Raw genomic sequence first — 24,745 nt, 5'->3', positions numbered from 1 at the left:
ATCAGTGTTAGACAGGGTTCTAAATGACACCATTTTCTTTGAGAGCTGCTGTACAGCACAGCCGAAATGAACTCTGTTCGAATAATTGAATAATTTTCCTGTTGTCACTGTAATGCTGCTTTGAAACAATTTTGTAAACCACAGCTTTACAGTGACAACAGGAAAATTATTCAATTATTCTAACAGAGTTCATTTCGGCTGTGCTGTACAGCAGCTCTAAAAGAAAATGGTGTCATTTAGAACCCTGTCTAACACTGATATAAATAAAGGTGACTTGACTAAAAAATTATTAAATCTTTATTTATTAAATATATAAAACACATCAATATACAGGCATATAAACACAGTTGATAAGGAATGGTTCAAAAGAGAGATTTGCCATATATATATACCATCCTCAGGGTGTTAAGTGGGTGCAGTCAAACACATGAACATGCATCCACATTCACAGAGACAAACACATGCTCGCTGATTCGTTGTGGCGCTGCTGTCTGTCCCCACTAGCAGTGTGCTCTATTTCAGAAATCACCAGCCATCCCGAAACAATGGCTTCTTTCAGCCGTTTCAGATTTAGATGTGCTACAGTTACAGAGCTACTGTCATCGAGAATTATCTGGAGTTGGTGTTTCATTTTGGCTGGTAAAGTAAACAAGCAAAGGTTTTCTTTATTGTCTCTCTTGTATTGCACAACAAAGGACTTATTCTTTTGAATAGCTGGCACTCAACATGACGATGAAGAGCCAGCTTTTCCGGATCAATAATGATTACTCAGTTTTTTGTGCTTAATTAAGCCTGTAACTGCAATAATGCAACCCTGATCTCTGAAGGCACTAGATTAATCTGTCCTTAGTGCATCAATGAAGACCTGAGGAAGGAAGACTCCATTTAGGACAAACCGTCTCTGAATATCCTGCAGGTCGGTGGATAAACTCAAAGGGTCAAGTAGGGGTCGTATGGAATCACACTTCTTGAGCAGCTGGAGTAGTACAATCGCCCTACTGAACAGGCCATAAAGAGCGCCATGGAAACGGGGATCTATTAGCAAACTCAGCCAATCAGGATTCAGGACATTCCCTAGACAGCAAATGAGAGACATAATGACATAATTAACATGTGTAAACGCACAACAACGACTACATACAAACCATAAATAAATATAACAGATCATATTATACGGTTTTGGATTCAATTATAAAAGCGCATCAGGAAGTTAATTATTGATAATTAATGGAAGAACAAGGAAAATAAACAATCATTATGGAAATCTGGTAAATCTTACATACCTAATTGAAGTTGCATACAAATTGTGAGATTCTCTTTGACAATGACTGCAGTGTTTCGGGCCCAGTGCTCAAGGTTCTTGGCGAGAGTGGAGGATTCTGGGTAATGTTTAACTAGATGCAATAGGTACGGCAACAGGCACTCTGAGATCACAGATGGCTCTGCATACACATTTGCTTCATCGCGCTCATACAGACTGCGGCATCTGACCAACAGAAAACACAAAAATAATGATGAGGAAAAAATAATGACAAAGGAAATCAGGAAGTTTCTATGCATTTCCTTTGTGAAAGCCAGGCAAAGTATAATAAAAGATATAAAGATTAAAACCTATATAAGATTTTTGAAAGCCATACAACAGTTCAAAAGTATGGGGTCAGTAAGGCTATTTAATTTTGAGAGAAGTTGAAAGTTTATTTTTGTTGTTGTTGAAAGAAGCACCTTAGGCTTAACAATAGGTGTGGAACAGTTCACAAAATCCCCGTTTGTATCACGGCTCTGTGGTCATGGTTTGCGGTAAGATTCGGTATACGTTGTTAATGTTTTTTTTCCTTTTTAACACTTTAGAAATACCATATTCGCATAAAATATATAGCCTTATAATCTACCATTAACAGTACGCTATTAGTAATAAAAAAATGAGCCAGCTTGATCTTAGGAATAGACACATTATTCACTGACAATCATAAATTAAATCTGTGAGATTCTGATACAGCGAGAGGGGAGATGTTCATTTCAACAGGCTTTTCAACTGTTGGCCTTAAAGAAATTGTAGCCTAGCTGAGATTGAGAACAAAAACACTTATTGTCAAATTTAAAGAACATGCTTTCTTGTCACTGTCAGTGCCTACATGTATTACACCGTGTCCTAATCATAGCCTGTAAAAAAAAAAAAAAAACAGCCGCGGCACGCAATAAAAGGTATCTTTTCCATGTTAATCCGAGTTTTTGTCCTAAACAGCCGCAACAGTGACACGTGACGATTCTGTTTTAGAAACGGGAGTCATCTAGTGACTTTTTCGGAAGGCGTTGTAATTTCGGAAAGCGAATTGAACGGTTCGGATTTTTTTCATGAACCGTTCCACCCCTATTTTTTTCTATTTTAAAATGTCATTTATTCCTGTGATGGCAAAGCTGAATTTCAGAAATCATTCTAATATGCTGATTTGGTGCTCAAGAAACATTTCTTATTATCAATATTAAAAACATTTGTGCTGCTTTATATTTTTGTGGGAACCGAAATACTTTGTTCCATTCATAAACCAATATCATCATTCAAAATAATTTATTAGAAATAGAAATGTTAACTTGTAGCAATGAAAAAGTCTTTACTGTCACTTTTAATTAATTCCATGCATCCTTGCTGAATAAAAGTATTGATTTCTGTCAAAAGGTGGTAGTGTATATTTAATAAAAACTCTCAAACTGAATGTGGTCTGAAAACAAGAAATAAAACAATGACAAGAGTAAACAAAATAATATGCACAAATAGCAATAATGACTGGCCTAAATAATGATCGTTTCTGTATGTGGATTGACATACTGTGTCTCTTTGGCCTCCTTCAGCAAAACATTCAGATCACAGTCGGGTAAGTGGCACACTAAGGCCTCCAGAGCACCACTTGCATCCCAGAATTCCTCCAAGAGCAGATCCAGCAGTGAGCGCAGAGCCTGGTTCACCTGCATGTAGAAGCATCTCCGGGGAGCTTCAGGCCGTCGAGAACAGAAGAGCAGAGAGGCGAAGACGGCTCCCTTTGCTCTTACCTGTGGACTCTCATCCTGAAGCAGGTAGATACCTGTGCTGATCAAGCTTCAAAATACAGCGGGATGAACATTTCAGATAATAAACAGCAAACATATCTAAATCCAAAAGCCTGGACTGTTTTGAGTGTTAAATATACCAGATGCACAAACCTGAGTTGCAATGAATCTGCTAATCTATGTCAATCGTACTTGCTATCTAGTTATCAAAGCACAACTCTTTATTATACCTGGTACTGAGCTCTGTGAGGATAAGGCTGTCCGCCAGGCTCCTGTTCACCACGGAGACGCCACACAGACACAGGGCCTGAGCACAGGATATTCTGAGGGCCTCAGGAGCTTCAGGACATCTGTGTTTCTCTAATAACTTACACCAGCGTAGGAGCAAAGACAAGTCCACACTGAGAGAGAATGAGAGGGAGAAGGAGAAGGAGAGAGAGAGTGTGTGTGAAGGGCAGGCAAACAAAGTAAAGATTGTGAGCTCCAGGAAATCCATGAGCCATCTGTACAGTCCCTTATGGCTTTCTCAGAAACAACAGTAAGTCGACATAAAATGGAACACACAATTTAGAAATGTGTCTATATCCCTTCTGAAACAATGTCAGCACCCACTTTTGAAGTTCATGAAGCATCACAACATACACTACCGTTCAAAAGTTTGAGTCAGTAAGATACTTTTTTTTAACAGATATTAATACTTTTATTCAGCAAGGATCCATTAAAATGATCAAAAGTGACAGTAAAGACTTTAACATTTGTAAAAAAAGATTTCTATTTTAAAAAAAATCCTGAAATTTTTTTAATCAAAGTTTCCACAGAAAATATGAAGTTATAATAAGAAAAGTATCTTGAGGACCAAATCAGCACATTAGAATGATCATGTGATATCATGGATCATTTATCAGCACAGAAATAAATTATGTTTTAAAATATATATATATATATATATAAAAAATAAAAAAATAATTGTAATAATATTACCGTTTGTACTGTATTTGTAATGAAATTAATACAGTCTTGATGGAAATAAGGAACTCAAAAACATTGCAAAATATTACTGACCTCAAACTTTTGAACGGTAGTGTATATAAATGGTAAGGCTTCTTATTCAACCTATTAAATATTGTTATTTGCTATTATTGCTGTAACATTTATTAAAACCCTTAAATTAACATGTTAACTATTGACAGGACTTAAGAAAGATTACATTGTTTTAGACGACTCTTAGGTAATGTTTAAATAGCAATTTTTCTATTAGTCAACATTATTTCCCCTGGCAAACAAGAAAGTAGTTTCAGAGGAGAAGAAAGATATTACATTTTGATGAAAGATCATGAAGATAAACATTTGTTTCTTTAGAATAACATGATGAATCATGCACAGTAAGACCAGAAATGTTCATTAGAAAAGTAAATTGGATCAATTTTGATGCAATGTTGACTTTGACAAGAAAAACTGAAAGGAAAACACATCAAAAATATCTAATAACATCAAGCTAAACATATTAATGCATGACATGATGTGAGTGTACCTCTGGGAGAGGAGCAGGCTGACTGCACATAGAGCTGTGGAGATCAGCACAGGTCCTCCTCTATCTGACTCCAGATCAGTAAACAGAACCTCCACACACTCCTGCAGCCATTTCTCCTCAAGCTTTGGAGGACAGGGATTGGGCAGGGCAAAACTTTCTTCCTCTGGGGCCATAACCTCAACAAACGCGGTCAAGAATGCTCCCCTATACTCCACGTTCTGATCCAACAGCGCCTTCTTCAGGTTGGCCTGCAGGTGATGGACAATGTTATACAAGTGCACCCTTTCCTGACATTATAAAAAAACACACACACCTAACTATTATTCTTGCAATCATGATATTTTCTTTTCTTTCGTATGAAGGGATTTATAAGGCATTAAAAGATTGTGGTATATTTCATCTTGTGACATGTAGAGCAGCTCCATTGACCTCATATGAGGGCTGGGCGGAAATCCTTTCCAAGTCCAAACCCAATCTGTTTTTAAAGATTACTGAATACAATGACTTATACGCCCCCTTCACACAAGAAAACGAGCAGTCTAATAAGATCTACAGCCTGATTTAAGGGCAGTGTTTTAAACAGCTCTTGATTGTTTTAATTTCCTTCAGTTGTATCTAGCTGACATTTGGGACTGGCTACAAGCCAATGATAGAAAGTAACACTTTAGCAGTACTTTCAGGGAAAATAAAACATATTTAAATAATATAAATTAATTTATAAATACCGCTGACCTGTACGGTACTACAGACAATGCAACAAAACAACCCAAACTTATCGAAAGCAGGCGACATAAAATGACTTTCATAAACAGTCAGACAGAGCTCAAATCAATTGAACAAATTGCAGGTGCATTTATAAAAGTTGAAAGATTTTTTATTTGACATTTTAAATATCGCACACTGGCAGCAAGCCTTGATGCGGTGGCCAAAGAGGTCCATCTACCTAATTTTATGTACAAATAAACTAGATGGATGTCTTTGGTCGCTGGACTGTCTTGCTGACCAACAAAAAACAGAGCAGATGGAAGGCAAGAATGCATCCTGAGTGAACAGGCCCTAAGTCCTAACTTAATTTTAAAATGGATTTCTGTGGACTTTAGGCCAGTGATTAGCTCAAGAAGAATATATTGTATTATAAGCCTCTTTTTGTAAAAAAGCAAATATTGACACACCACTGCTTGGGGTCAGTAAGATTTTTTTAAAGTCTCTTATACTCACCAAGGCTGCATTTATTTGATAAAAAATACAGTTAAAACAGCAATATTGCAAAATATTATTTGATGCAATATTAAAATATTATAAAACCATGACAGATTTTTTCAGGAAGTTTCATGAATAGAAAGTTCAAAATAACTGAATTAATTTGAAATGGGAATCTTCAGTCTTAATTGTCACTTTAATCAATTTAAAGGGTCCTTACAAAGTTAATATCTTTTTTTTTTAAATCGTACAGACCTCAAACTTTTGAACGGTAGTGTAAATGCAATTAATTCTCAATTGATAAAAAGGCTATATATTTTATCTGTGTTTTGTATTTTTGCATTAAAGTGTCATCCTACAGTAATAACATCAAAATCAACTGACCATATAGAGAGGCAGTGCAGTAGTATAAGTGCAGTGCTATAGTAACACTAACCTGCAGTGCTCTCTCAATAACCTGCTGTAGGTCTGTTCCTCTCCAGCCACGCCCCTCTATAGCACACTTGACCAATGAGAGCCTTACTACTGAGTTTCCATTGGCCAGACTCTGCCACACCTGACACGCCCACTCAGGATCCCCACACAGGAAATCCACTGCACTTTGGTGGAATGTAGCAGAGCCAACCTAAAGACAACACGTTACATTCACAATCAACACTATATTTCACTTGCTGTGTCGAACAGGACATGAAGGAGCACCTCTAGGATGTTTGGAGTCCTGTGGATCTCCTGCAGTAGTTGAGAGGACAGCCGAGTGAGGAAAGCACCAGAGCAGTGGCCTCTCATCAGACTCACTATATCCACATATGCCAGCCGCACCAGCGGGCACCGTTGCCTCGAAGATGCCAACCACAGTCTGGACTCAAACCTTGTCACTACCTCACTGAGAGATGACTGACTGCTAAACAAAAAGACTCAGATTAAAATTTTATAATCACTGATTATGACTACTGCTTTTAATATTTATGTTAAGATTTTTGTGCATTCAGTGAGACAAACTAATCACAAACAAATGACAAAAAGTGTCAAAATATTAAGCTTATGGTGGCGTTTCATTCATCGGATACACTCCTTTACTCTTACGTGTTTGTTTTCAGTGCCCTGGTCAGTACGGCTTCTATCTGTAGGAGTTGACCATGCACTCTGTTGTGACAGCACACAACGTCTTGTGATTCCGGCAGCATTTCAACCAACTGCAGGACAGTCGCCAGATATTCACTTAGCGGAACCATAGCAACTAGGGCTCTTGATGACATCACTCGTACACCATAGACTGGGCTGGCAGCTAGGAGGAACAGCGGAGGCAGAAATTCTGACAAAGCCCTGAGGAAAACACAAAGACACCGAGCAAAATTAGAAAAACAAGGAGTGGATATGAATTATTCAGAGGAAAAGGCATTTGCCAGATTTGAATATCCAAACTTTTGGGAAATAATACATCACATAAAAATCTTTAATATAATATAATATAATATAATATAATATAATATAATATAATATAATATAATATAATATAATGTATTTGGGTGTACGGATTGTTTGCATGACTGTGCACCATCATACCGTGTCTGTTCTTCAGCACCAGGCTGTAGTTTGGCAAGCAGAGTGAGCACAGGGTAGAGGGAAGGATGTAGGAGAAGGGTGGAATCATGCAGGTCTTTAGCTGCACTTTCCAGCGCCCCCTGGAGGAAGGGCTGGAGGGCTGGGTAGAGGTTAAAGAAGGAAGGAGAAGACATGCCGGAATGAGTGGAGCCCTCTCCACCAGCTGGCTGTTGACCTAACATTCTGGTGCAGAGAGAACCTATGACAAGTCAAAAGTGAAGATGAGGTCAAAGATCGACATGTGACAACTTCGCAATGGTTGAAATTAGAACAATAGTGAGTGTGATTGGCTCGTACTGTAGAGCTGCAGGGCTGCGTTCCTCATGGCCCAGCATGGCGAGCTGAGGAGTGTGAGCGACAGAATGGCCACCACAGGGGTGTACTGTAGAACAGCTGCACCCAGACTGGAGCCCTTCACCAGCGCTTGAAGGGTGTGAACGGCACACACCTGTGAGAGAAGCAAATTAAGGACACTTTTTTTTTTTACATGTTTGATCCAGAATAATTTTAGATATACATTACCATTTAAAAGTTTGGTATGTTTTTTTTTAAGAAATGTTACTTTTATAAAGGAAAGATACATTAAATTGATCAAAAAGTGACAGTAATTTTTTTTACATGGCTTGACAATAATTACATAAGGGCTCAACAATAAGGACTGCCTGGGGCCAGCGTGAACGATGCTTGGGACAGTTGACAGACGTGTCGGGCCAGTTTATCATTCGCTCGTGTTTTTAAGAAGTATGTTTCTTGTAGTTACCGACTGTTTACTTGTCTTTAATAATATTTGAAATTTATATTAGTTAGGCTAGTAGTTTTTGTTGTGGTATCAAAATTGGAATCAAGAATTGTGAAATTTCACAGGTATCTGAAATTTGGTGTCATAACCTTATTTATTAAGGTTGCATGGGTCAAATACAATGAAAACAATAAGTATTTTAATTTATTAATTTATTATTTGTGGTGAGGCCAGTGAAAATTGTCAAAGCAAGTACATTTTGGTCCAGTAGAAAAAAAATCCTTAGTACTGAGCCCTGGTAATGGCAGCTGAAAATTCATATTTGACATCACAGGAATAGATTACACTTTAAAATATATTAAAATAGAAAACAGTTCCTTTAAATTGTAATTTTCCGTATATTTTTGATCAAATAAATGCAGCCTTGGTGAGCATAAGAGACTTTTGATCTTACCATAGCCAAGCTTTTGAACTGTAGTGTATTTAATGGGTAGATCACTGACTGTACCTGTGGTAAGTCGAGGGTTTGGTCCCAGTCCTCGGGCACAGGTGCTTTGGCTGTGTTCAGAAGGGTGTTAATGGTGTGGGCCAATACTGGGCGAGATTTGCTAGAGTCCTCAGCAGCCAAGACACCCAAAATCAGCATAGGTAAACCGGCAGCACGCCGTGTCACTGACGTACTACGGGGCGACTGGAGAACAGAAAGGCCCTAGAGGGAGAGAGAAAGAGACTTTTGTTGATAAAGTAAAATCAAGTCAAATAAAATATTTCATGGTTACTTGAATAAATACATGGCTACTTAAAGGACAAGTTCGGTATTTTACACTTAAAGCCCTGTTTACAGATCGTATCTGATGAAATAGAACGGTTAAGATAAAAATTTGGACACATGCTCCTGTCCCGAGAATTTTAGGTTTATTTCGCTTTTGTGGACCTATTTTGCCAAACGCGTCACACCCGTGATTCTTCCGTTGAGCGCTTGAATAATAGACACTCCAGCCCAGTTGGTGGCGATAATGCACCTTTGCCAATTGCAAGCAAACCACGGGCATTTCATTGAATACACAGAAGAAGCAGAAGAAGAAGCGGCGGAGTAATACCGTAAAGGTGCTGCGGTCTCACAGCACGTCCTATTAAGTCAATGGAGTTGGACAAAAACTACGATAAAACCTGTTGGAATGCATCTTTTTCAGCGATTTTTGAGTGCACATATCAGTGAACACCCCTGACCACTCGGTGAGTTTCACGTCTTTGTAAACGAAAGTTTAATGTGTTTTCAGGACGGAATCTTCCAGTGCACATAGACAACCATTGTGGGGGTGGGGGGGGTGAAGCGAAATAAACCTAAAATTCTCGGGACAGCAGCATGTGTCCAAATTTTAATCTTAACCGTTCTATTTCATCAGATACGATCTGTAAACAGGGCTTTAAGTGTAAAATACCGAACTTGTCCTTTAACAAATAAACAAGTATGCAATATAATAGTCTTATAATGATTAATATAATTAACAAATCAATATATACCACTGAATAATATGAATGACTAATTTTCACATGTAAAAGCAGACTAAAGTGTTGTAGTTTGATATTTATTATGGTATTAACATTTCAGAATCTCATGAATCCCTAGTTGAGAATGAGGCCTGCTCTTCTACCTGTTGTAATATGAGGGGAGGGATCTCCTTGATCTCTGGATCAGAGCTGCATAGGAGAGCCCTGCAGAATTTAGTGAAGCCAATACAGCAGCCCTCTACTGCCCCCTGATGGAAGATGAGAGAAAAAGACATGATCACAAACAGACATGACATTACTGTGAAACAAAGTGTAGAAAAAAGGTGTTTTGGACATCAGCGTGAAAAGAGCAAATCTGACTTACTTAATGCATGAATTGTGCTTACCCAGTGTCTACATTTCAGAATGATGTCTTTAAACACTTTGGAAGCCATTCTGAGTTCCTCCACAGTCAATGCCAGTTCTTTACAGTGGAGTGACAGGATTCTCTCAACCAGGGAGCCCAGAAAAATACCAATTTCCTACCAGGAAAGTAGAGAATCACACATTATATCTTAGTTACACATAATAATACTCGTTGTAAGCTAAAAAAAAAACGTATATATGCAACCGTGTTATTTTAGTATCATTGAGAAACTATTCAATTATATAGTTAAATATATTAATTTTAATTTAGTTTTTTTTAGTAGATGAAGTTAAACTAAATGTAAAGGGGACATTTCTTGGCAACTAGCTGAAATAGAATAAGTTGATTTAAAAAAAAAGATATTTCAGTTAACATTAATTTTATTTCAAGTATAATTTTTTTTATGTTTTTAGTTTTAGTTATTATAATAACCCTGACACGCAATACTTTGACTTTTGCGTAATTTAGGTCTATCTCTAGTAAAATAACATAAAATAAAATATATATATTTCATGGCTCCTTTTGCTTCCTGTCTATCTACAGTAAAATTAAATAATATAACATAAAATATTTAATGTTTACTTACATTAATAAAAAGGGACACAGTACTTTTCTTCCTTTTGGTCTATATTTAATAAAAGAGTATGAAATAAAATAAAGGCTGATGTTCTGTTATTCTTGTAGATGATCGAGCAGCTTTACCTTCAAGGAGACCCAGCAGCAGGTCAGCACCAGACTATGTTCCTCAGAGAGCAACACATTCTCCTCTCCATCCTCATCAAGTCCCGCCTCATCAACCCCACCCTGACCAATTAGAGAACTGATTGCATTCCCCATGTCACAGAACGATGGAAGCACATCTGTGATTAAAAAAAAGTGTCCTCTGATGATAAAATCTCTTCAGGGATTTTGTTTCATAATAATTTGATAGATCACATCTAGAGTTTCAGCGTACCTTTCTCCTCTGTGTCCTGGTCTCCATACAGCACACCTAGCAGCAGTAGAGTGAGCTTTTCTAGTAAAGAAACAATGTCTCCTGCAATGCTGTGTGTTATTGACTCCACTAGGACCCCTGGCACCTCCAGCAAGCCCCTCTGCAGAGCGCTTACAATGCCTGAAGAGATAAAATACACTGTGGATTATTCTTATTTTACCATATATTTTAGATATATTAGTAATGAAACTTCCTCTTAGTGGTGATCAGATCTCTAAGTTCAGCTGGTTTTATTCGCTTCTACCGTGAATAGGTGTTGTGCGAGCTGCAAGCAACATGTCATTCCTGGCAGTGAGGTAATGGTGCTGCAGTTTGGTCAGAAGGAACGTGATCAGTTTAACTGACTGTTTCTCCCCCTGTTCAAATGCTCTATCCACCCTATGATACAGAAATGCACACACACACAAATATAATAAATATTCAAAGTTAAGAAAATGTTGACCAAGATTGACCCAATAATAAAATATAATTAAGAGCAATAAACAATAAAAATATTAAGAAGCACAACTACTTTCAACTGTGATAATAATAGGAAATGTTTCTTGAGCAACACATCAGCATATCAGAATGATTTCTGAAGGATTCAGAAGGAAGTAATAATGCTGGAAATTCAGCTTTGCCATCACAGGAATAAATTACATTTTAAAATCTATTAAAATAGAAAATAGTTATTTGAAATAGTAATAATATTTCATAATATTAGTATTTTTACTGTATTTTTGATCAAATAAATGCAGATTGGTGAGCATAAGAGAAAAAAAATTGAAGGCACCAAACTTTTGAATGGCAGTATATGTGTATCTTCTCATAATCAGATATAGAGATAAGAGATGTCTGCTCACTTCTGCAGTAGCAGTTTGATCATCAGTGCCCCCATCTGGGCCTCCTGGACCCGTGGGCTCTGGAGCAGCCGTTCGGCCTGGCTAAACAGCACAGCTGTGACATCATCAGGGAGAGATGGGGGGAAAAATCGGAGAAGTAGCTCTGCAGACAGCTCTCGGATCTACAGTACAGGGACAACATATCAGGCAACTACATATTACAGAACAACTGGGGCAAGGGTTTCAACTGTGCATAGAGTACCATTCGAAAAGTTTGGGGTTGTTAAGATTTGGGGAAGTTTTTTCTTTTATGAAGTCTCTCATTTCAGTCAGGACCACTATCATCAAATACGATTGACAATTAGCCTACAGTTTGGATTGGCGGAATGGATCTGTTAAGGGCAAGAACTCCCTGCGCATCCATGCAGCCTAGCATGGATAAGAGCAGCGAGAGCAGCAATAACCCCCCTTAGGGTAAACAGAACAGAACCAACATGAATGTATTGCAGATATCATTCATTCAAGATTTTAAAGTACATCATAATTTGAGAATTTATTCTGATTCAAGGGGAATCAGAATGCCAAATCCTGACTGACGAGAGGAGGAGCTGGGGATGGAGGAGGGTTATTAGCTCTTAGAGGGTTATAGAGAAACGCGATAGCTGCTGGTAATACTGAAGGAGTTTATATATGTATACAGTGATAGATGTCGTATTCCTATAGGTACACTTGGATCGGCTGAGCGTCAGCTGATGCGAGCTTGACTAACGTGACCTGCCAGAACTGACGCTAGGCTTGATGTTTACCAAGGTTGCATTTTATGTTAAAAAATACTGTAAAAAAAATTATATTGTGAAAAATAACTTTTTTATTTTAATAATATATTCTAAAATGTCATATATTCCTGTGAAGACAAAGCTGAATTTACAGCAGCCATTATTCTAGTCTTCAGTGTCATACGATCCTACAGAATTCATACTAATATGATCATTTAATGGTCAAGAAACATTTCTTCTTATTATCAATGTTGAAAACAGTCGCTTAATATTTTGCTTAATATTTTTGTGATATTTCAGGATTCTTTGATGAATAGAAAGCATTTTTGTTACATTGAAAGTGTCTTTATTGTCACTTTTGATCCGTTTCATGCACCCTACTGAATAAAAGTATTAATTTCTTTAAAATAAAATCTTACTGACCCCAAACTTTTGAACGGTAGTGTATATTCATTTTGTTTTACCTCATTGGTTGAATCCTCCAAACATCCAATCAGGACCAGCAGGTTTGACTTTGAGAAGAAATCCCACTTTCCCCTTACTTTAGCCCAGTTTATAAGAGTAGACATATTGGCTGAAAGAAGTAAAAAAAAGAATTAAAAAAAATACATCCCTCATATCATATCATTGTATTTAGCAATGAACATAAAATATCAATTTGAAGTTAGTGATCAATAATAGCTAAAATATCACGAATTCCACTAAATGTATTCAAAGGCACTTCAAAAACCTGAAACATATTATTACCCAATACACGATATTACCACGGCAAGTTTTTGTAAGTGTTGTTTTATTACCAGGTGGTTGTCCCTTCTTTCTGTCTGGACTCCAGGTGTCTGTGCATGTTTCCAGCACTGCAGACAGCAGGAGCAGAACAGTCTTCTTCCTCTGGTAGCTGCTGTCAGGAGTCAAATAGACCAATGACAACTGGGAGAGCCAATCAACAAACTCTTGAGGGAAAACACACACAAAATCCACACAATTTCACTTCTGTTCTATTGATTAAAAGTGCACTACATTTTATTTGCTAAAACCTTTATACCTAAACAAAAGGAATGATACATCTGACAAATGTTTAAAATTTGATTTATTCTACTTATGGGGAACCCTCCACATATGGTGGCGGCCATTTTGAGATCAGGTGAATACAACTGACTTAAAGGGGTTGTGACATGAGAAATAGAACTATTATATGTCAAAAGATCAAGAAAATTTGTTTGTATCATTAAAACATCCTAAGAGTTTCAAAGCTTAAAACATCCTCCTCATTATAAACAGCATTTATTTAACCAAACTCCAAAAATGGTTCGTTTGGATATTGTAGGATCTGTGACATCACATGGGCAAAAACATTTGCATATGAATGCCTCTAGAGCAAGACATTGATGAATAGATTCATCTCACCAAAAGCCCCGCCACTTAACAGCTGACACCACTAAAACGGATCATTTCAGGAGAGGGTCAGAATGAGGGTTAAAAATAATCATTTTTCTGCAAATATATTTGCTTTTTTGTGCAAAAAGCTTTATTAATATTATAAGGGAACCTCATGGGGCGTATTAAAATATGTCATGACCCCTTTAAATATCAGTAACCCCCTTAGTATCTGACACTTTGGTTTATCATTAATCATCATGGGTGAAGAATACACCTACAAACTTCTACAACGGCACCGGAAACGTTGATCCACACCAATAGGTGACCGTATGAAGTCAAAGACCATCATCAAATATAAAAATACATAACATTAAACAAAAAAATTCTTACCAACTCCTTCTTTAAGCTTCGCATCCTCTTCCTCTGTGAGCCCTTTTTTACTAGTATGACCCTTAACGCTTGCCATGCAACTGTCTCTTATTCTCACCAAGAACTTTCTCAGTGCTGCCTGAAGATGCTGACGGAACGGTGACGATTCGCTGTTGAGATTGAGCGGGATGAATTCTCTCAGAGAGGAATACTCTACTTGTGATGGGGCTTCTTTAGTCTTTGGACTGCAGCAGAGGAGGTTCAGAGCTGCAAGCCGAACACTGTCATCCAGAGAGGAGAGGGCAAGATGGAGAGTCTTGAGAGCATGGGGGCTGTCTGCACCCCAGAGGGAATGTCCACTTGTGATCCGCTGGGCGCTCATGACACAGGCCCATGCATGAAGGTGACCGGGAGCCGTGGGATCCAGAGCTGACAGCAGACTGTTAAAAGCACCTGGAAACACGCGTAGTGTTGATGGTAGAAGATGACAAGAGGCATTATTTTGAAGTAGAGTTAATTCTGAAGTCAAAGCCTCCAGGATGACTGGTTGCCATCGCCGAGCCCATTGATTGGCCAAGTCTTGGTCGGTGGGCTGGGGTTCTTGGGATGCATTTATAAAAAGCTCACGTTTCTGTTCCTGAAGGAGGAATTTGTAGACTTCTGAGGCACATGGAGAAAGGTGATTGTTGGAGAGGCATTTCAGGATGTGAGAGGGAAGGGCTGGATACAGCTCCAGAACCTTTTAAGTAGAGAAATTGCACTTCAGTAACATTTATTTACATTTTATACTGAAGGAAGATAAAAAAAGAAGAAGCTTATTTTCCAAATCATGTAGTATTTACCTAAAAATAACATTTCTTATATAAAATATATTTATTAATATATAATATATTATAATTTATAATGTATAATTTATATAATTTATTTTATTGAAAAAAGTTAATTAAAAAAAAGTGTGGGGGGGGGGGGGGGGGGGGGGGGGGGAGTTGTAGAAGTTATAGAAGTTTATTATTATGAAAAGTGCATAAAATACTATTTATTTTTATTTTTATATGAAATATACTCTACATTTTCCAAAACATGTTTTGCTCTAAAGCTGTGAAAAATCAAAGCCATAAATCTAAACATGTTGTGTTCCATATTTTAGGAAGATATCTTATGGAGACTTTCTTATAAATTAGCTTTCAGTAAGATTTAATTGGCTTCCCATTCATCCAGGTCATTTATAACTGTGAACTACGGTGGCCGAGAAGGGTCACAACACAAACAAATGCCACAACAACTACATATTCAGAAAACACCTCCAAATTCAGAAAACACATGCAAACGGCGCCACAACATCTACATAATCAGAAAACACCTCCAAATTCAGAAAACACATGCAAACGCCGCCACAACATCTACATATTCAGAAAACACCTACAAACGCCACAACAACTACATATTCAGAAAACAACTCCGTCGATTTCACATCACGTACACTGTAAACATTCACAGCACGAGCAAATAGGGAAACGATCTGCAAAGACACAACGGAAATGTTTCCAGGGGGGCCATAATCAGTGACGGCTAAGTAAGTGTTTCCAGAGCCCGTCTACGGCCTTATTAGACATTCTCTGGTGTTTCTCTTTTATTATGACAGACTTGTCGATGTGCTCTGATACCGAAGTGGTTTGCAGCACAAAACGGACAGAACATTTCAATCTGAAAAATAAATAAATTGTTCAGATATCAGGACAACAATATACAAACGCCGGTAATGCATCCATTTAGTGACCAGCGAGCTAGCCAGCTAGTTTCCAGCTAACAACGTTGGCAGAACGTTTAACAATTATCTGCGTGGACTAATACGTTATGGGGACAATAACTTAATATGTTGAAAACACACAAAACCACTTCGGTATCAGAGCACATCGACAAGTCTGTCATAATAAAAGAGAAACACTTACCTCTTGTAGCCGTCACTGATTATGGCCCCCCTGGAAACATTTCCGTTGTGTCTTTGCAGTTTGCAGTTCATTTCCCTATTTTCTCGTGATGTGAATATTTGCAGCGTACGTGATGTGAAATCGACGAAGTTGTTTTCTGAATATGTAGTTGTTGTGGCGTTTGGAGGTGTTTTCTGAATATGTAGTTGTTGTGGCGTTTGTAGGTGTTTTCTGAATATGTAGTTGTTGTGGCGTTTGTAGGTGTTTTCTGAATATGTAGTTGTTGTGGCGTTTGGAGGTGTTTTCTGAATATGTAGTTGTTGTGGCGTTTGGAGGTGTTTTCTGAATATGTAGTTGTTGTGGCGTTTGGAGGTGTTTTCTGAATATGTAGTTGTTGTGGCGTTTGGAGGTGTTTTCTGAATATGTAGTTGTTGTGGCGTTTGTAGGTGTTTTCTGAATATGTAGTTGTTGTGGCGTTTGGAGGTGTTTTCTGAATATGTAGTTGTTGTGGCGTTTGGAGGTGTTTTCTGAATATGTAGTTGTTGTGGCGTTTGTAGGTGTTTTCTGAATTTGTAGTTGTTGTGGCGTTTGGAGGTGTTTTCTGAATTTGTAGTTGTTGTGGCGTTTGGAGGTGTTTTCTGAATTTGGAGGTGTTTTCTGAATTTGTAGTTGTTGTGGCGTTTGGAGGTGTTTTCTGAATATGTAGTTGTTGTGGCGTTTGGAGGTGTTTTCTGAATTTGGAGGTGTTTTCTGCATATGTAGTTGTTGTGGCGTTTGTTTGTGTTGTGACCCTTCTCGGCCACCGCAGTGAACAGCAGTGATGCGCGGGTTGATCCGAAATGAGCGGGTGCCTGCGGTCACCCGCGGTTACCCGCGGTTACGAGTCATCCAAAAATATTTTTAATGATATTCGGGTCGCGGTCGGTCGGGTCGTTTGAAATAAAGATGCCAATTAAACCTTTGTAATTTATATAGTAGTATAGAGAGCATAAGCGGAGTGGAGCGGTAAGAATCTTCGCTCATCGCTCACGGAACTGTCCACCCCTCCGCTCCCCCGCTCATCAGGCCGCTCCGCTCATTATCGCTCGATCAGCGCTCAACGCAGTTTGATCCGCGCTCCACTCAAATCGCCCCCCGCTCGCTCCAAAAAGGGGAAAAAAAATCTACATGTAGCCTATATCACTGTAGCTTAGACCACAGCCTTACCTCCTAAAGAACTAATGAGCAACAACAACATTTTTCAAATAGAAATGTTTTATTTCAAATGACAAATTAGGCCTATGTAAGAAGGAATATAGCCTACACAAAGTCCTGTAAAATTAAACGAATAAATGGGCCTAATAATATAAATATGAATAACAATTATAACAAAAATATAGCCTACATAAAAAATTTACTATTAGGCCAGAATTTTGATAAGTTAACTTTTGTGCAACGCGCACGATTAAAATTTAAATGGGCTTATATCCATTGTACACACAAACTGCTGTAAAATAAAACGAATAAATGGGCCTAATAATATAAATAAAATTTATATAAACAAAAATATAAAATAAATATACATAAACGTTTTAAAAGTAGGCCTAGGCTAAATTAACTATTAGGACAACATTCTTATAACTGAACTTGTGCGCAGCGCGCAGGATTAAAATTTAAATGGGCTTGTATCAATTGTTTGCATTTTACGCTGTATTTAATTTAGGCTACACTTTAAGTTACCGTATTCAATTTGCTAACCTTTTGCTTTCTTCCCAGCGTGTTCACATATCACACTGCATGTTTTCGAGAGATGTGTCTTTTTAGATTCCAAAATTAATCTTTAGGCCTACTGACTGAAACGATGTCGTTTTCTTCTACCACATAATAGTTAGTTTTACACCTGTATGACTTCTTATTTTCCTTTTTGAAGTAGCCTACTTTTTGAACTCCATTATTGAGCCGAGTTTTGACTGAAAATAGAATCCATCTTGCAGTGATCAACAGTAGACTGAGTCAGGCTTGACTGAGCATGCTTCAGAATCTTGGTGTGCGCGGAGCGAAATTGGAGCGGGAAATAGGGCGACGCTCCATCCTTTTAAAAATGCCGCTCTGCGTTATGTCCAATATCCGCCCGCTTGCTCCCGCTCCACTCCGCTCACATGCAATTTTCTATGAAATACATAGGCCTACACTTTATTGGCTGAATAACTGGCGCGAACATGACGAACGAGCTCAGTCTGCAGGTAGAGATGGAGGCGGCAATAGAAAAGGTGAAGACTGGGGAGTGGAAGCTCCGCAAATACACAAACAGAAAGAGCAAAGTTGCCGAAATAATGAAAGATAATAACCAAAGTGCTGGCTTTGTCATGTGTATTTCTTGCTATGCATTTACTAGCCTACTTTTAAAAAATGCGGGTCAGGAAGCGGGTCGGGTACAATATTTTCTTTCTTTTTTTTTGCGGTCCGAGTTGCGGGCGGGTTAGTTGAAAACGTCGGTCGGGTATGGGTTGTTTATACATTGACCCGCGCATCACTGGTGAACAGTACAAGTGTGACTATTTTTTTCAGGAGCATTTAATCTTTTCGAATCATGTCCATGTTTGTGTGTGTGTGTGTGTGTGTGTAGCAAGTGCCAAAACCTTTACCAAGTTTCATACAATTTCGATAAAGTAAAAAATACAACAAAAAGTAAAATGTAAAATCGAACAGCACCAGAGGGTTAAACAAAAATGTTTAAGTTCTTCTTACCTTATCTGTTCCTGTGTATGGTAAAACCGCTGTAAGTAGTAAATACTTTGCTTTGGATTCCCAAGGCAGTTCTGACATCCTGTTCAGTAACTCCACATAAAGTCTTTTCTCTGTGTTCCCAAAGTGCGAACAATCCTTCTCATATATCTCCATAAGGAGACAGAAAGCACTGCGTGCCACCTCTGCAACACCATCCAACTACAATAAAAATAATAAAGAAAACACCAGCTGTATGGATGTTTTTATGTTTCTTATGGTTGATTGAATCATTTATTATAGATTTGTGTGTGAGTGTTTCTTGCCCGTGCTAAAAAAAAGCCCATCTAACCCAATACTTAGTGCTAGTGGTTTGTTCAGACCCATATACCTTAAAACAAAGAATATTCTGCTTCATAGTAAACAAAAGGCTTACCGGGCTCTCTGCATTACTCCAGATGATTTGTGTAAGATGCTGTTGGAGGTCTGAATCTAAAGGAGCACCAGTAACTTCCCAAACCTCACTGAGACACTCTTTCAGCCTCTTCAGCCAGATAGTAAACACTACAAAACACATATTCATTCAACCACTGAAATGGCTTTTGTCACTGCGGTCATGCACAGACCCAGTAATCTGCAGAATGACAGAGAGCTTGTACCTTGAAAAACATAGTAATGACAGTCAAGCTTTTCTTCACAAAGTGCTGAGATGAAGGGGAACAACCCATTCAAGAGAAGACAAGTCTGATAAAACAAAAGAAAAAGTAAGTAATTATACGCTCCACTTTGGATCATTCTTGGTGAAAGCAGTGTATGTGATTTCGTACCCGCTGGTTGCCATGGCGACTGATGAGAACGTCATTTCTGCAGCAAGTTAACAACCCCCTGCATACAGCCAGTCTGTCCACTCCGTCTTGACGTCTGGGACGGCAGTCCACCTGTAGCTCACCTAATGTCAATCTCCACGGTTCTGAGATGCACAAAATTCACATATTTTGAGAAGAAGAAGAAAAGAAAAAAGATTATATATATATATATATAAACTTTTATGTTAGATGTAATTCATCGATTTGACAGCTCTAATATACATATACAGTACAGATCAAAAGTTTGGAAACATTACTCTTTTTTTAAGTCTCTTATGCTCAACAAGCCGGCATTTATTTGATGAAAAATAAATAAAAACAGTAATATTTTGATATATTATTACAATTTAAATGAATGGTTTTCTATTTTATGCAAAGCTGAATTTTTTTCAGCTATTACTCCAGTCTTCAGTTCATGATCCTTCCGAAATCATTCTAAAATGCTGATTTATTATCAATGTTGGAAACCGTTTGTTTAGGCACAGCAGCATGTGAATAATTCACAGCAATTTTGTTGTCACCACGTCTTCTTAAAGACATGCAGAAAATTTGTCCAGAATACCACACCTCTGGAATCGAGTGTTTCCACAGCCTCATTCTGAAGTTCTCCTTCAAAGGAATGTTGTGCTGGTAAACAAGATAATGGATTACACATTTAGTGCTCCTTACTAAATACACTACAATATTGTAACCTGTAAAAACACATTTGTAACTCATTATAGTTATCTTAAGTCATGTTAGAGATTGTTTCATTATAATATTGATAAACTTATTTTTTTTCCTTTCGGACTACAGCTTGCTGCGATGCATTATAGTGAAAATGCAGGCAGATCACAGGCATCCACTGCAGCTGGTGATCTGCGATACTCAATCGTTTTCCCAAAATGTAAGCATGGAGAATTCACAGCGAGAGCTCTGAAGAGCAATCCATTATATTATCTATAATATACATTTATTTTTTATATTTATTTATTTATATAAAATGTAACCTTTCTTCCTGGAACTAACCTGTTTATAACTGTCTCTTCCATCTCACCATATAACTGGACGTAAGTGCCATATACAGCTTGTAACACATAAGGGTTTAGTGCTACTGGCTCAAAGCCAGGATGTGCTGTTACACAGCCCACTCCACCAATCTGGTCACACCTGTGTACTACCTACACAGCCCACTCCACCAATCTGGTCACACCTGTGTACTACCTACAACATGAGAATGTTTATTACAACTTTGTTAGGATGATTTATTTAATATTTGGTATGTGGAGGTTGTGTGTTTTTTCAGGGTTCGTACAAGGTGCTTAAAATGCTTGAAGTACTTAAATTTGACTTGAAATTTATGATTTATGAAATGGAACTTAAATTACTGAAAGACAATATATGTGAAATTAGTGTTTAATTTTATTGATAAAGCTATCTTTTCACACAAAATTATATCTTTATCAGATAGGCTGAAGCTTTAGAGCATGATACAGCTTTCATTCTTCAGGTCAATCATATTCATGATGTGGAAAATCTGTTTGAATGCGATATCTTTGTCATAGTAAACTTTCAATGGTTAAAGTTTCCACAGTCATTGCATCTGCTGCACTTTATTTTGTACCTTTTTGTTTATTTTTATTTACCTTATCTGTATGAACCCTGGTTTTGTGTATAGTACTTTAATAAATTAATTAACTGGACTTAAAACTCTGGTCTTGTCATATTTCATAGCTATACCTCGGGTATCTCCCTACAACAAACATTCTCTACCAGGGACAGTGAGCTGCAGTGCCCACAGGTGCACCTGTTGAGACAGAATAATTTGTAATTGTAGAGGGAGACTTGACATCTCTGTTTTTCACTTAATTATTAACACTAAATCACACCAAAATTAACCTAAATGCAGGGGTTTTAAATTTTTGATAGTTCGTTAGCATTTGCTATGAGCATTAGCCTAATTTAGCCATAAAGCTAATGTTTTACCACACTGGCCCCATTCTCCCTTGTGCAGCTGCTTCGCTAGCACTAGGGAGTTAAAGGGATACTCCACTTTAAAATGAAAATTCTGTCATCATATACTTACCCTCATGTTGTTTCAATCCTTTATGAATTTCTTTCTTCTGCTGAACAGAAAGGAAGATATTTAGAAGAATATCAGTAACCAGACAGTTTCTGGTCTCATTGACTTCCATAGTATATTTTTTTCCTACTATGGAAGTCAATGAGACCAGAAACTGTTTGGTTACTGACATTCTTCTAAATATCTTCCTTTCTGTTCAGCAGAAGAAAGAAATTCATACAGGTTTGAAACAACACGAGGGTGAGTAAATGATGACAGAATTTTCAGATTTTTTTTCAATAAATCCTGAAAAAAGTATCGCAGGTTCCAGAAAATATCAAGCAGCACAACTGTTTCCAACATTGATTTCTGAAGGATCATGTGACACTGAAGACTGGAGTAAGGAAAGATGAAAATTAAGCTTTGCATCACAGAAATCAATTATATTTTAAAGTATATTAAAATAGAAAACTGTTCTTTTAAATTAAAATAATATTTCACAATATTACCGTTTTTTTCTTTATTGTTGATCAAATAAGTTCAGGCTTGATAAGCATAAAGAGACTTCTTTCAAAAACATTAAAAATTGTAATATTTCACAAAATTACTATTTTAACTATATTTTTGATAAAAAATATATATATAAAAAAACCGTTACCGAGCCCAGGTTTTTTTTGCATTTAACAGTCTTTTAGCAGAAGGTTATATGGCTTTAACTGCAATTAAATACTAAGTTCACCTGTGTTGGTGATTTGCAGGAGACTCAGGGCAGCTGACCCCGCACACTCACTGTCTGACAGCGTGCTGAGCAGCATTGCAACCGCAGTGCCTGCCAACAACCGCGTATCTCTGCTGGAAACCTGAGACACACCATGAAATTACACAAAATTAGACTGCTAGACAAAACTTTAGATTTCCAAAAATATACAGTAGTTGCGACCACAAACACAAACCTCTCCTAAGATAATGTTCATCAAGAACTCCAAAATCTCTCTCACACTCATATTTACACTGTCCTTACTGTAGACCAACAGGGCCACCTGCCTTGGCAGCAGCTGAAACACCTGCAAACAAACCTGAGACACAACACAACAAGTCCTATGAGTATACAGATCCACATCAACTGTTGTTTCATTAATGCAGTAAAGCTTCAAAAAGGTGGGTGTTACAAGAACTAGATTTCGACCTTGACAGTCTGGTAGCACAACGGTCCATTTCTGGCTTCTTCATCTGACATAACAACAGGAATCAGCTCAGCGACTTTACAAAGCAGGGTGGTGCATTCTGTCTTCAGAACCGCTCGTCCCATGGTGCTGTCCTCCAAGAACATGCAGGCTGTCATGGGACATACACAACTATTACAACACAGCAGATATGACTACATATAAAAAGCTCTGTAAAATAGAAGTGAACTAAAGCACACGCTACCTATTTGAAGATCTTTTAATGAAAACACCTGCAAAAAAAAAAAAAGTGTGTTTATATATCAAAATTAATTGATTTAATATATGTTATATGTATATATTATTTCATACCTGTTTTAGATGCAAAAAGTTCTGCAGGTATTGTTTGACTTCTTCAAAGACAATGGAGTAGTTTATTTCAGCAAAGACCTGCAGAATCTGTAAAAACAGAGTTACGAAGGTGTTGTTTTAAGGGAAACCAACAAACAGGAATAAAAAAAATGATGTCCTATTAAAGTGAAGGTGGAAATTACTTGGTCTAATTTGCGGCAGGCAGATGAAATGGTCACTGCCTCTAACTGTAAGGCCAAAAGTAGCTGAGAAAATTGGTGAAGAGCAGCAGACTGTAAGGAATGAAGTGCTTCTTTTGGGATCTTCTGTAGGATCTGTAAAGCCTCCTCCAGGGAGCGCTCTCTGCTTCGTTTGCCTGTACTCCTGCCAATAAAAATACCATCTCTCATCATACATTTTGCAAGTGCATTACAATAAAATATGGGCGTTTCTTCAGATATGGGCTCTTTTTTGCATTGTGATTAATGGCATCTAGAACACTCTTGTCTTGCTAATGCTGATTTCATAATAGTGTTGCTTATAATTATATTGACTGATATATCAATTCAAATCACACAGAAACTTTTTATCAATTTAATACATCATTGCTGAATAAAAGTATTCATTTCTTCTTTTTTAAAGAAAGAAAAAAAATACTGACCCAAAACTTTTGAATGGTAGTTGATATTGTTCAGTAATATTTCACAATATGATGTTTTTTCTGTATTTTTGATCAAATAAATGCAGGCTTGGTGAGCATAAGAGACTTCTTTCAAAAACATAAAAAATAGTTATGTTTCCAAACATGGACTTCCAAACTTGGACAAGACTGGTACTGTACGTGTGTGTGTGTGTGTGTGTGTGTGTGTGTGTGTGTGTGTGTGTGTGTGTGTGTGTGTGTGTGTGTGTGTGTGTGTGTGTGTGTGTAAAATCACAAAATTAAGTAATATTTTGAAGCTTTAAGTTACAGGTTGGAATGACAGAGAAATTCAAAGCAGGTTTAAAGAGCCACTCATTCCAAATTAAATTAAATTAAATTTACTTTATCAAATCATATAACAACATTGTAAAATGTTATTAAATGTATCATCACTCCAACAATAGCTCCTTACCTGGCATTTTCTGTGAGCTTTTGCAAGAAAACCCTTAGCGTGTCTTTGACATCAGATGATATTTGATCCTCTAAAACGATAGATTTCATAACCGCATCAGCTTGCCCCAAAGAAAGGTTTATAATCGTCATAGTTTCGAGTGTCAGACTTGTCAACTCAAAACGGTTTGCACAGCTCCATGTGTAAACTCAATCTCATTCTACAGTGAGATA

General features: G+C 37.5%; 1 protein-coding gene across 1 annotated transcript; it reads right to left on the bottom strand.

The window, feature by feature from the left end:
* Positions 1-288: 288 nt before the first annotated feature.
* LOC309498661 (tRNA (32-2'-O)-methyltransferase regulator THADA) lies at positions 289-24,744 on the bottom strand. Its single transcript, XM_082169505.1, has 31 exons — positions 24,534-24,744; positions 23,625-23,805; positions 23,443-23,529; positions 23,336-23,363; positions 23,094-23,242; positions 22,861-22,983; positions 22,647-22,767; positions 19,828-19,970; positions 19,660-19,744; positions 19,437-19,564; positions 19,025-19,222; positions 14,391-15,108; positions 13,421-13,573; positions 13,088-13,197; positions 11,869-12,029; positions 11,271-11,404; positions 10,988-11,146; positions 10,735-10,892; positions 10,013-10,147; positions 9,770-9,874; positions 8,623-8,823; positions 7,673-7,823; positions 7,337-7,574; positions 6,857-7,096; positions 6,473-6,674; positions 6,210-6,398; positions 4,574-4,821; positions 3,273-3,443; positions 2,825-3,091; positions 1,284-1,486; positions 289-1,074 (listed from the first exon to the last, which is right to left on the bottom strand). The coding sequence occupies exons 1-31, from the start codon at positions 24,662-24,664 to the stop codon at positions 836-838; spliced, it is 5,556 nt and encodes a 1,851-aa protein (XP_082025631.1). The 5' UTR covers positions 24,665-24,744; the 3' UTR covers positions 289-835.
* Position 24,745: the final 1 nt, after the last annotated feature.

This window comes from Leuciscus leuciscus (genome assembly GCF_965113295.1).
Source record: "Leuciscus leuciscus genome assembly, chromosome: 5".
NCBI classification, from domain to species: Eukaryota; Metazoa; Chordata; class Actinopteri; order Cypriniformes; family Leuciscidae; genus Leuciscus; species Leuciscus leuciscus.
Note: the sequence above shows the minus strand (reverse complement) of the source record. Positions and strands in the feature narration are given on the sequence as shown.

Bases quoted from the DNA above. Each gene is read 5' to 3' on its own strand.
- LOC309498661 (XM_082169505.1), bottom strand. From the start codon at position 24,664: ATGACGATTATAAACCTTTCTTTGGGGCAAGCTGATGCGGTTATGAAA. The intron at 23,806-24,533 runs GTAAGGAGCTAT...TTTTATTGGCAG, and splicing joins AAGCTCACAGAAAATGCCAG to GAGTACAGGCAAACGAAGCA. The intron at 10,148-10,734 runs GTAAAGCTGCTC...CTTTCCTGGTAG, and splicing joins GCTGCTGGGTCTCCTTGAAG to GAAATTGGTATTTTTCTGGG.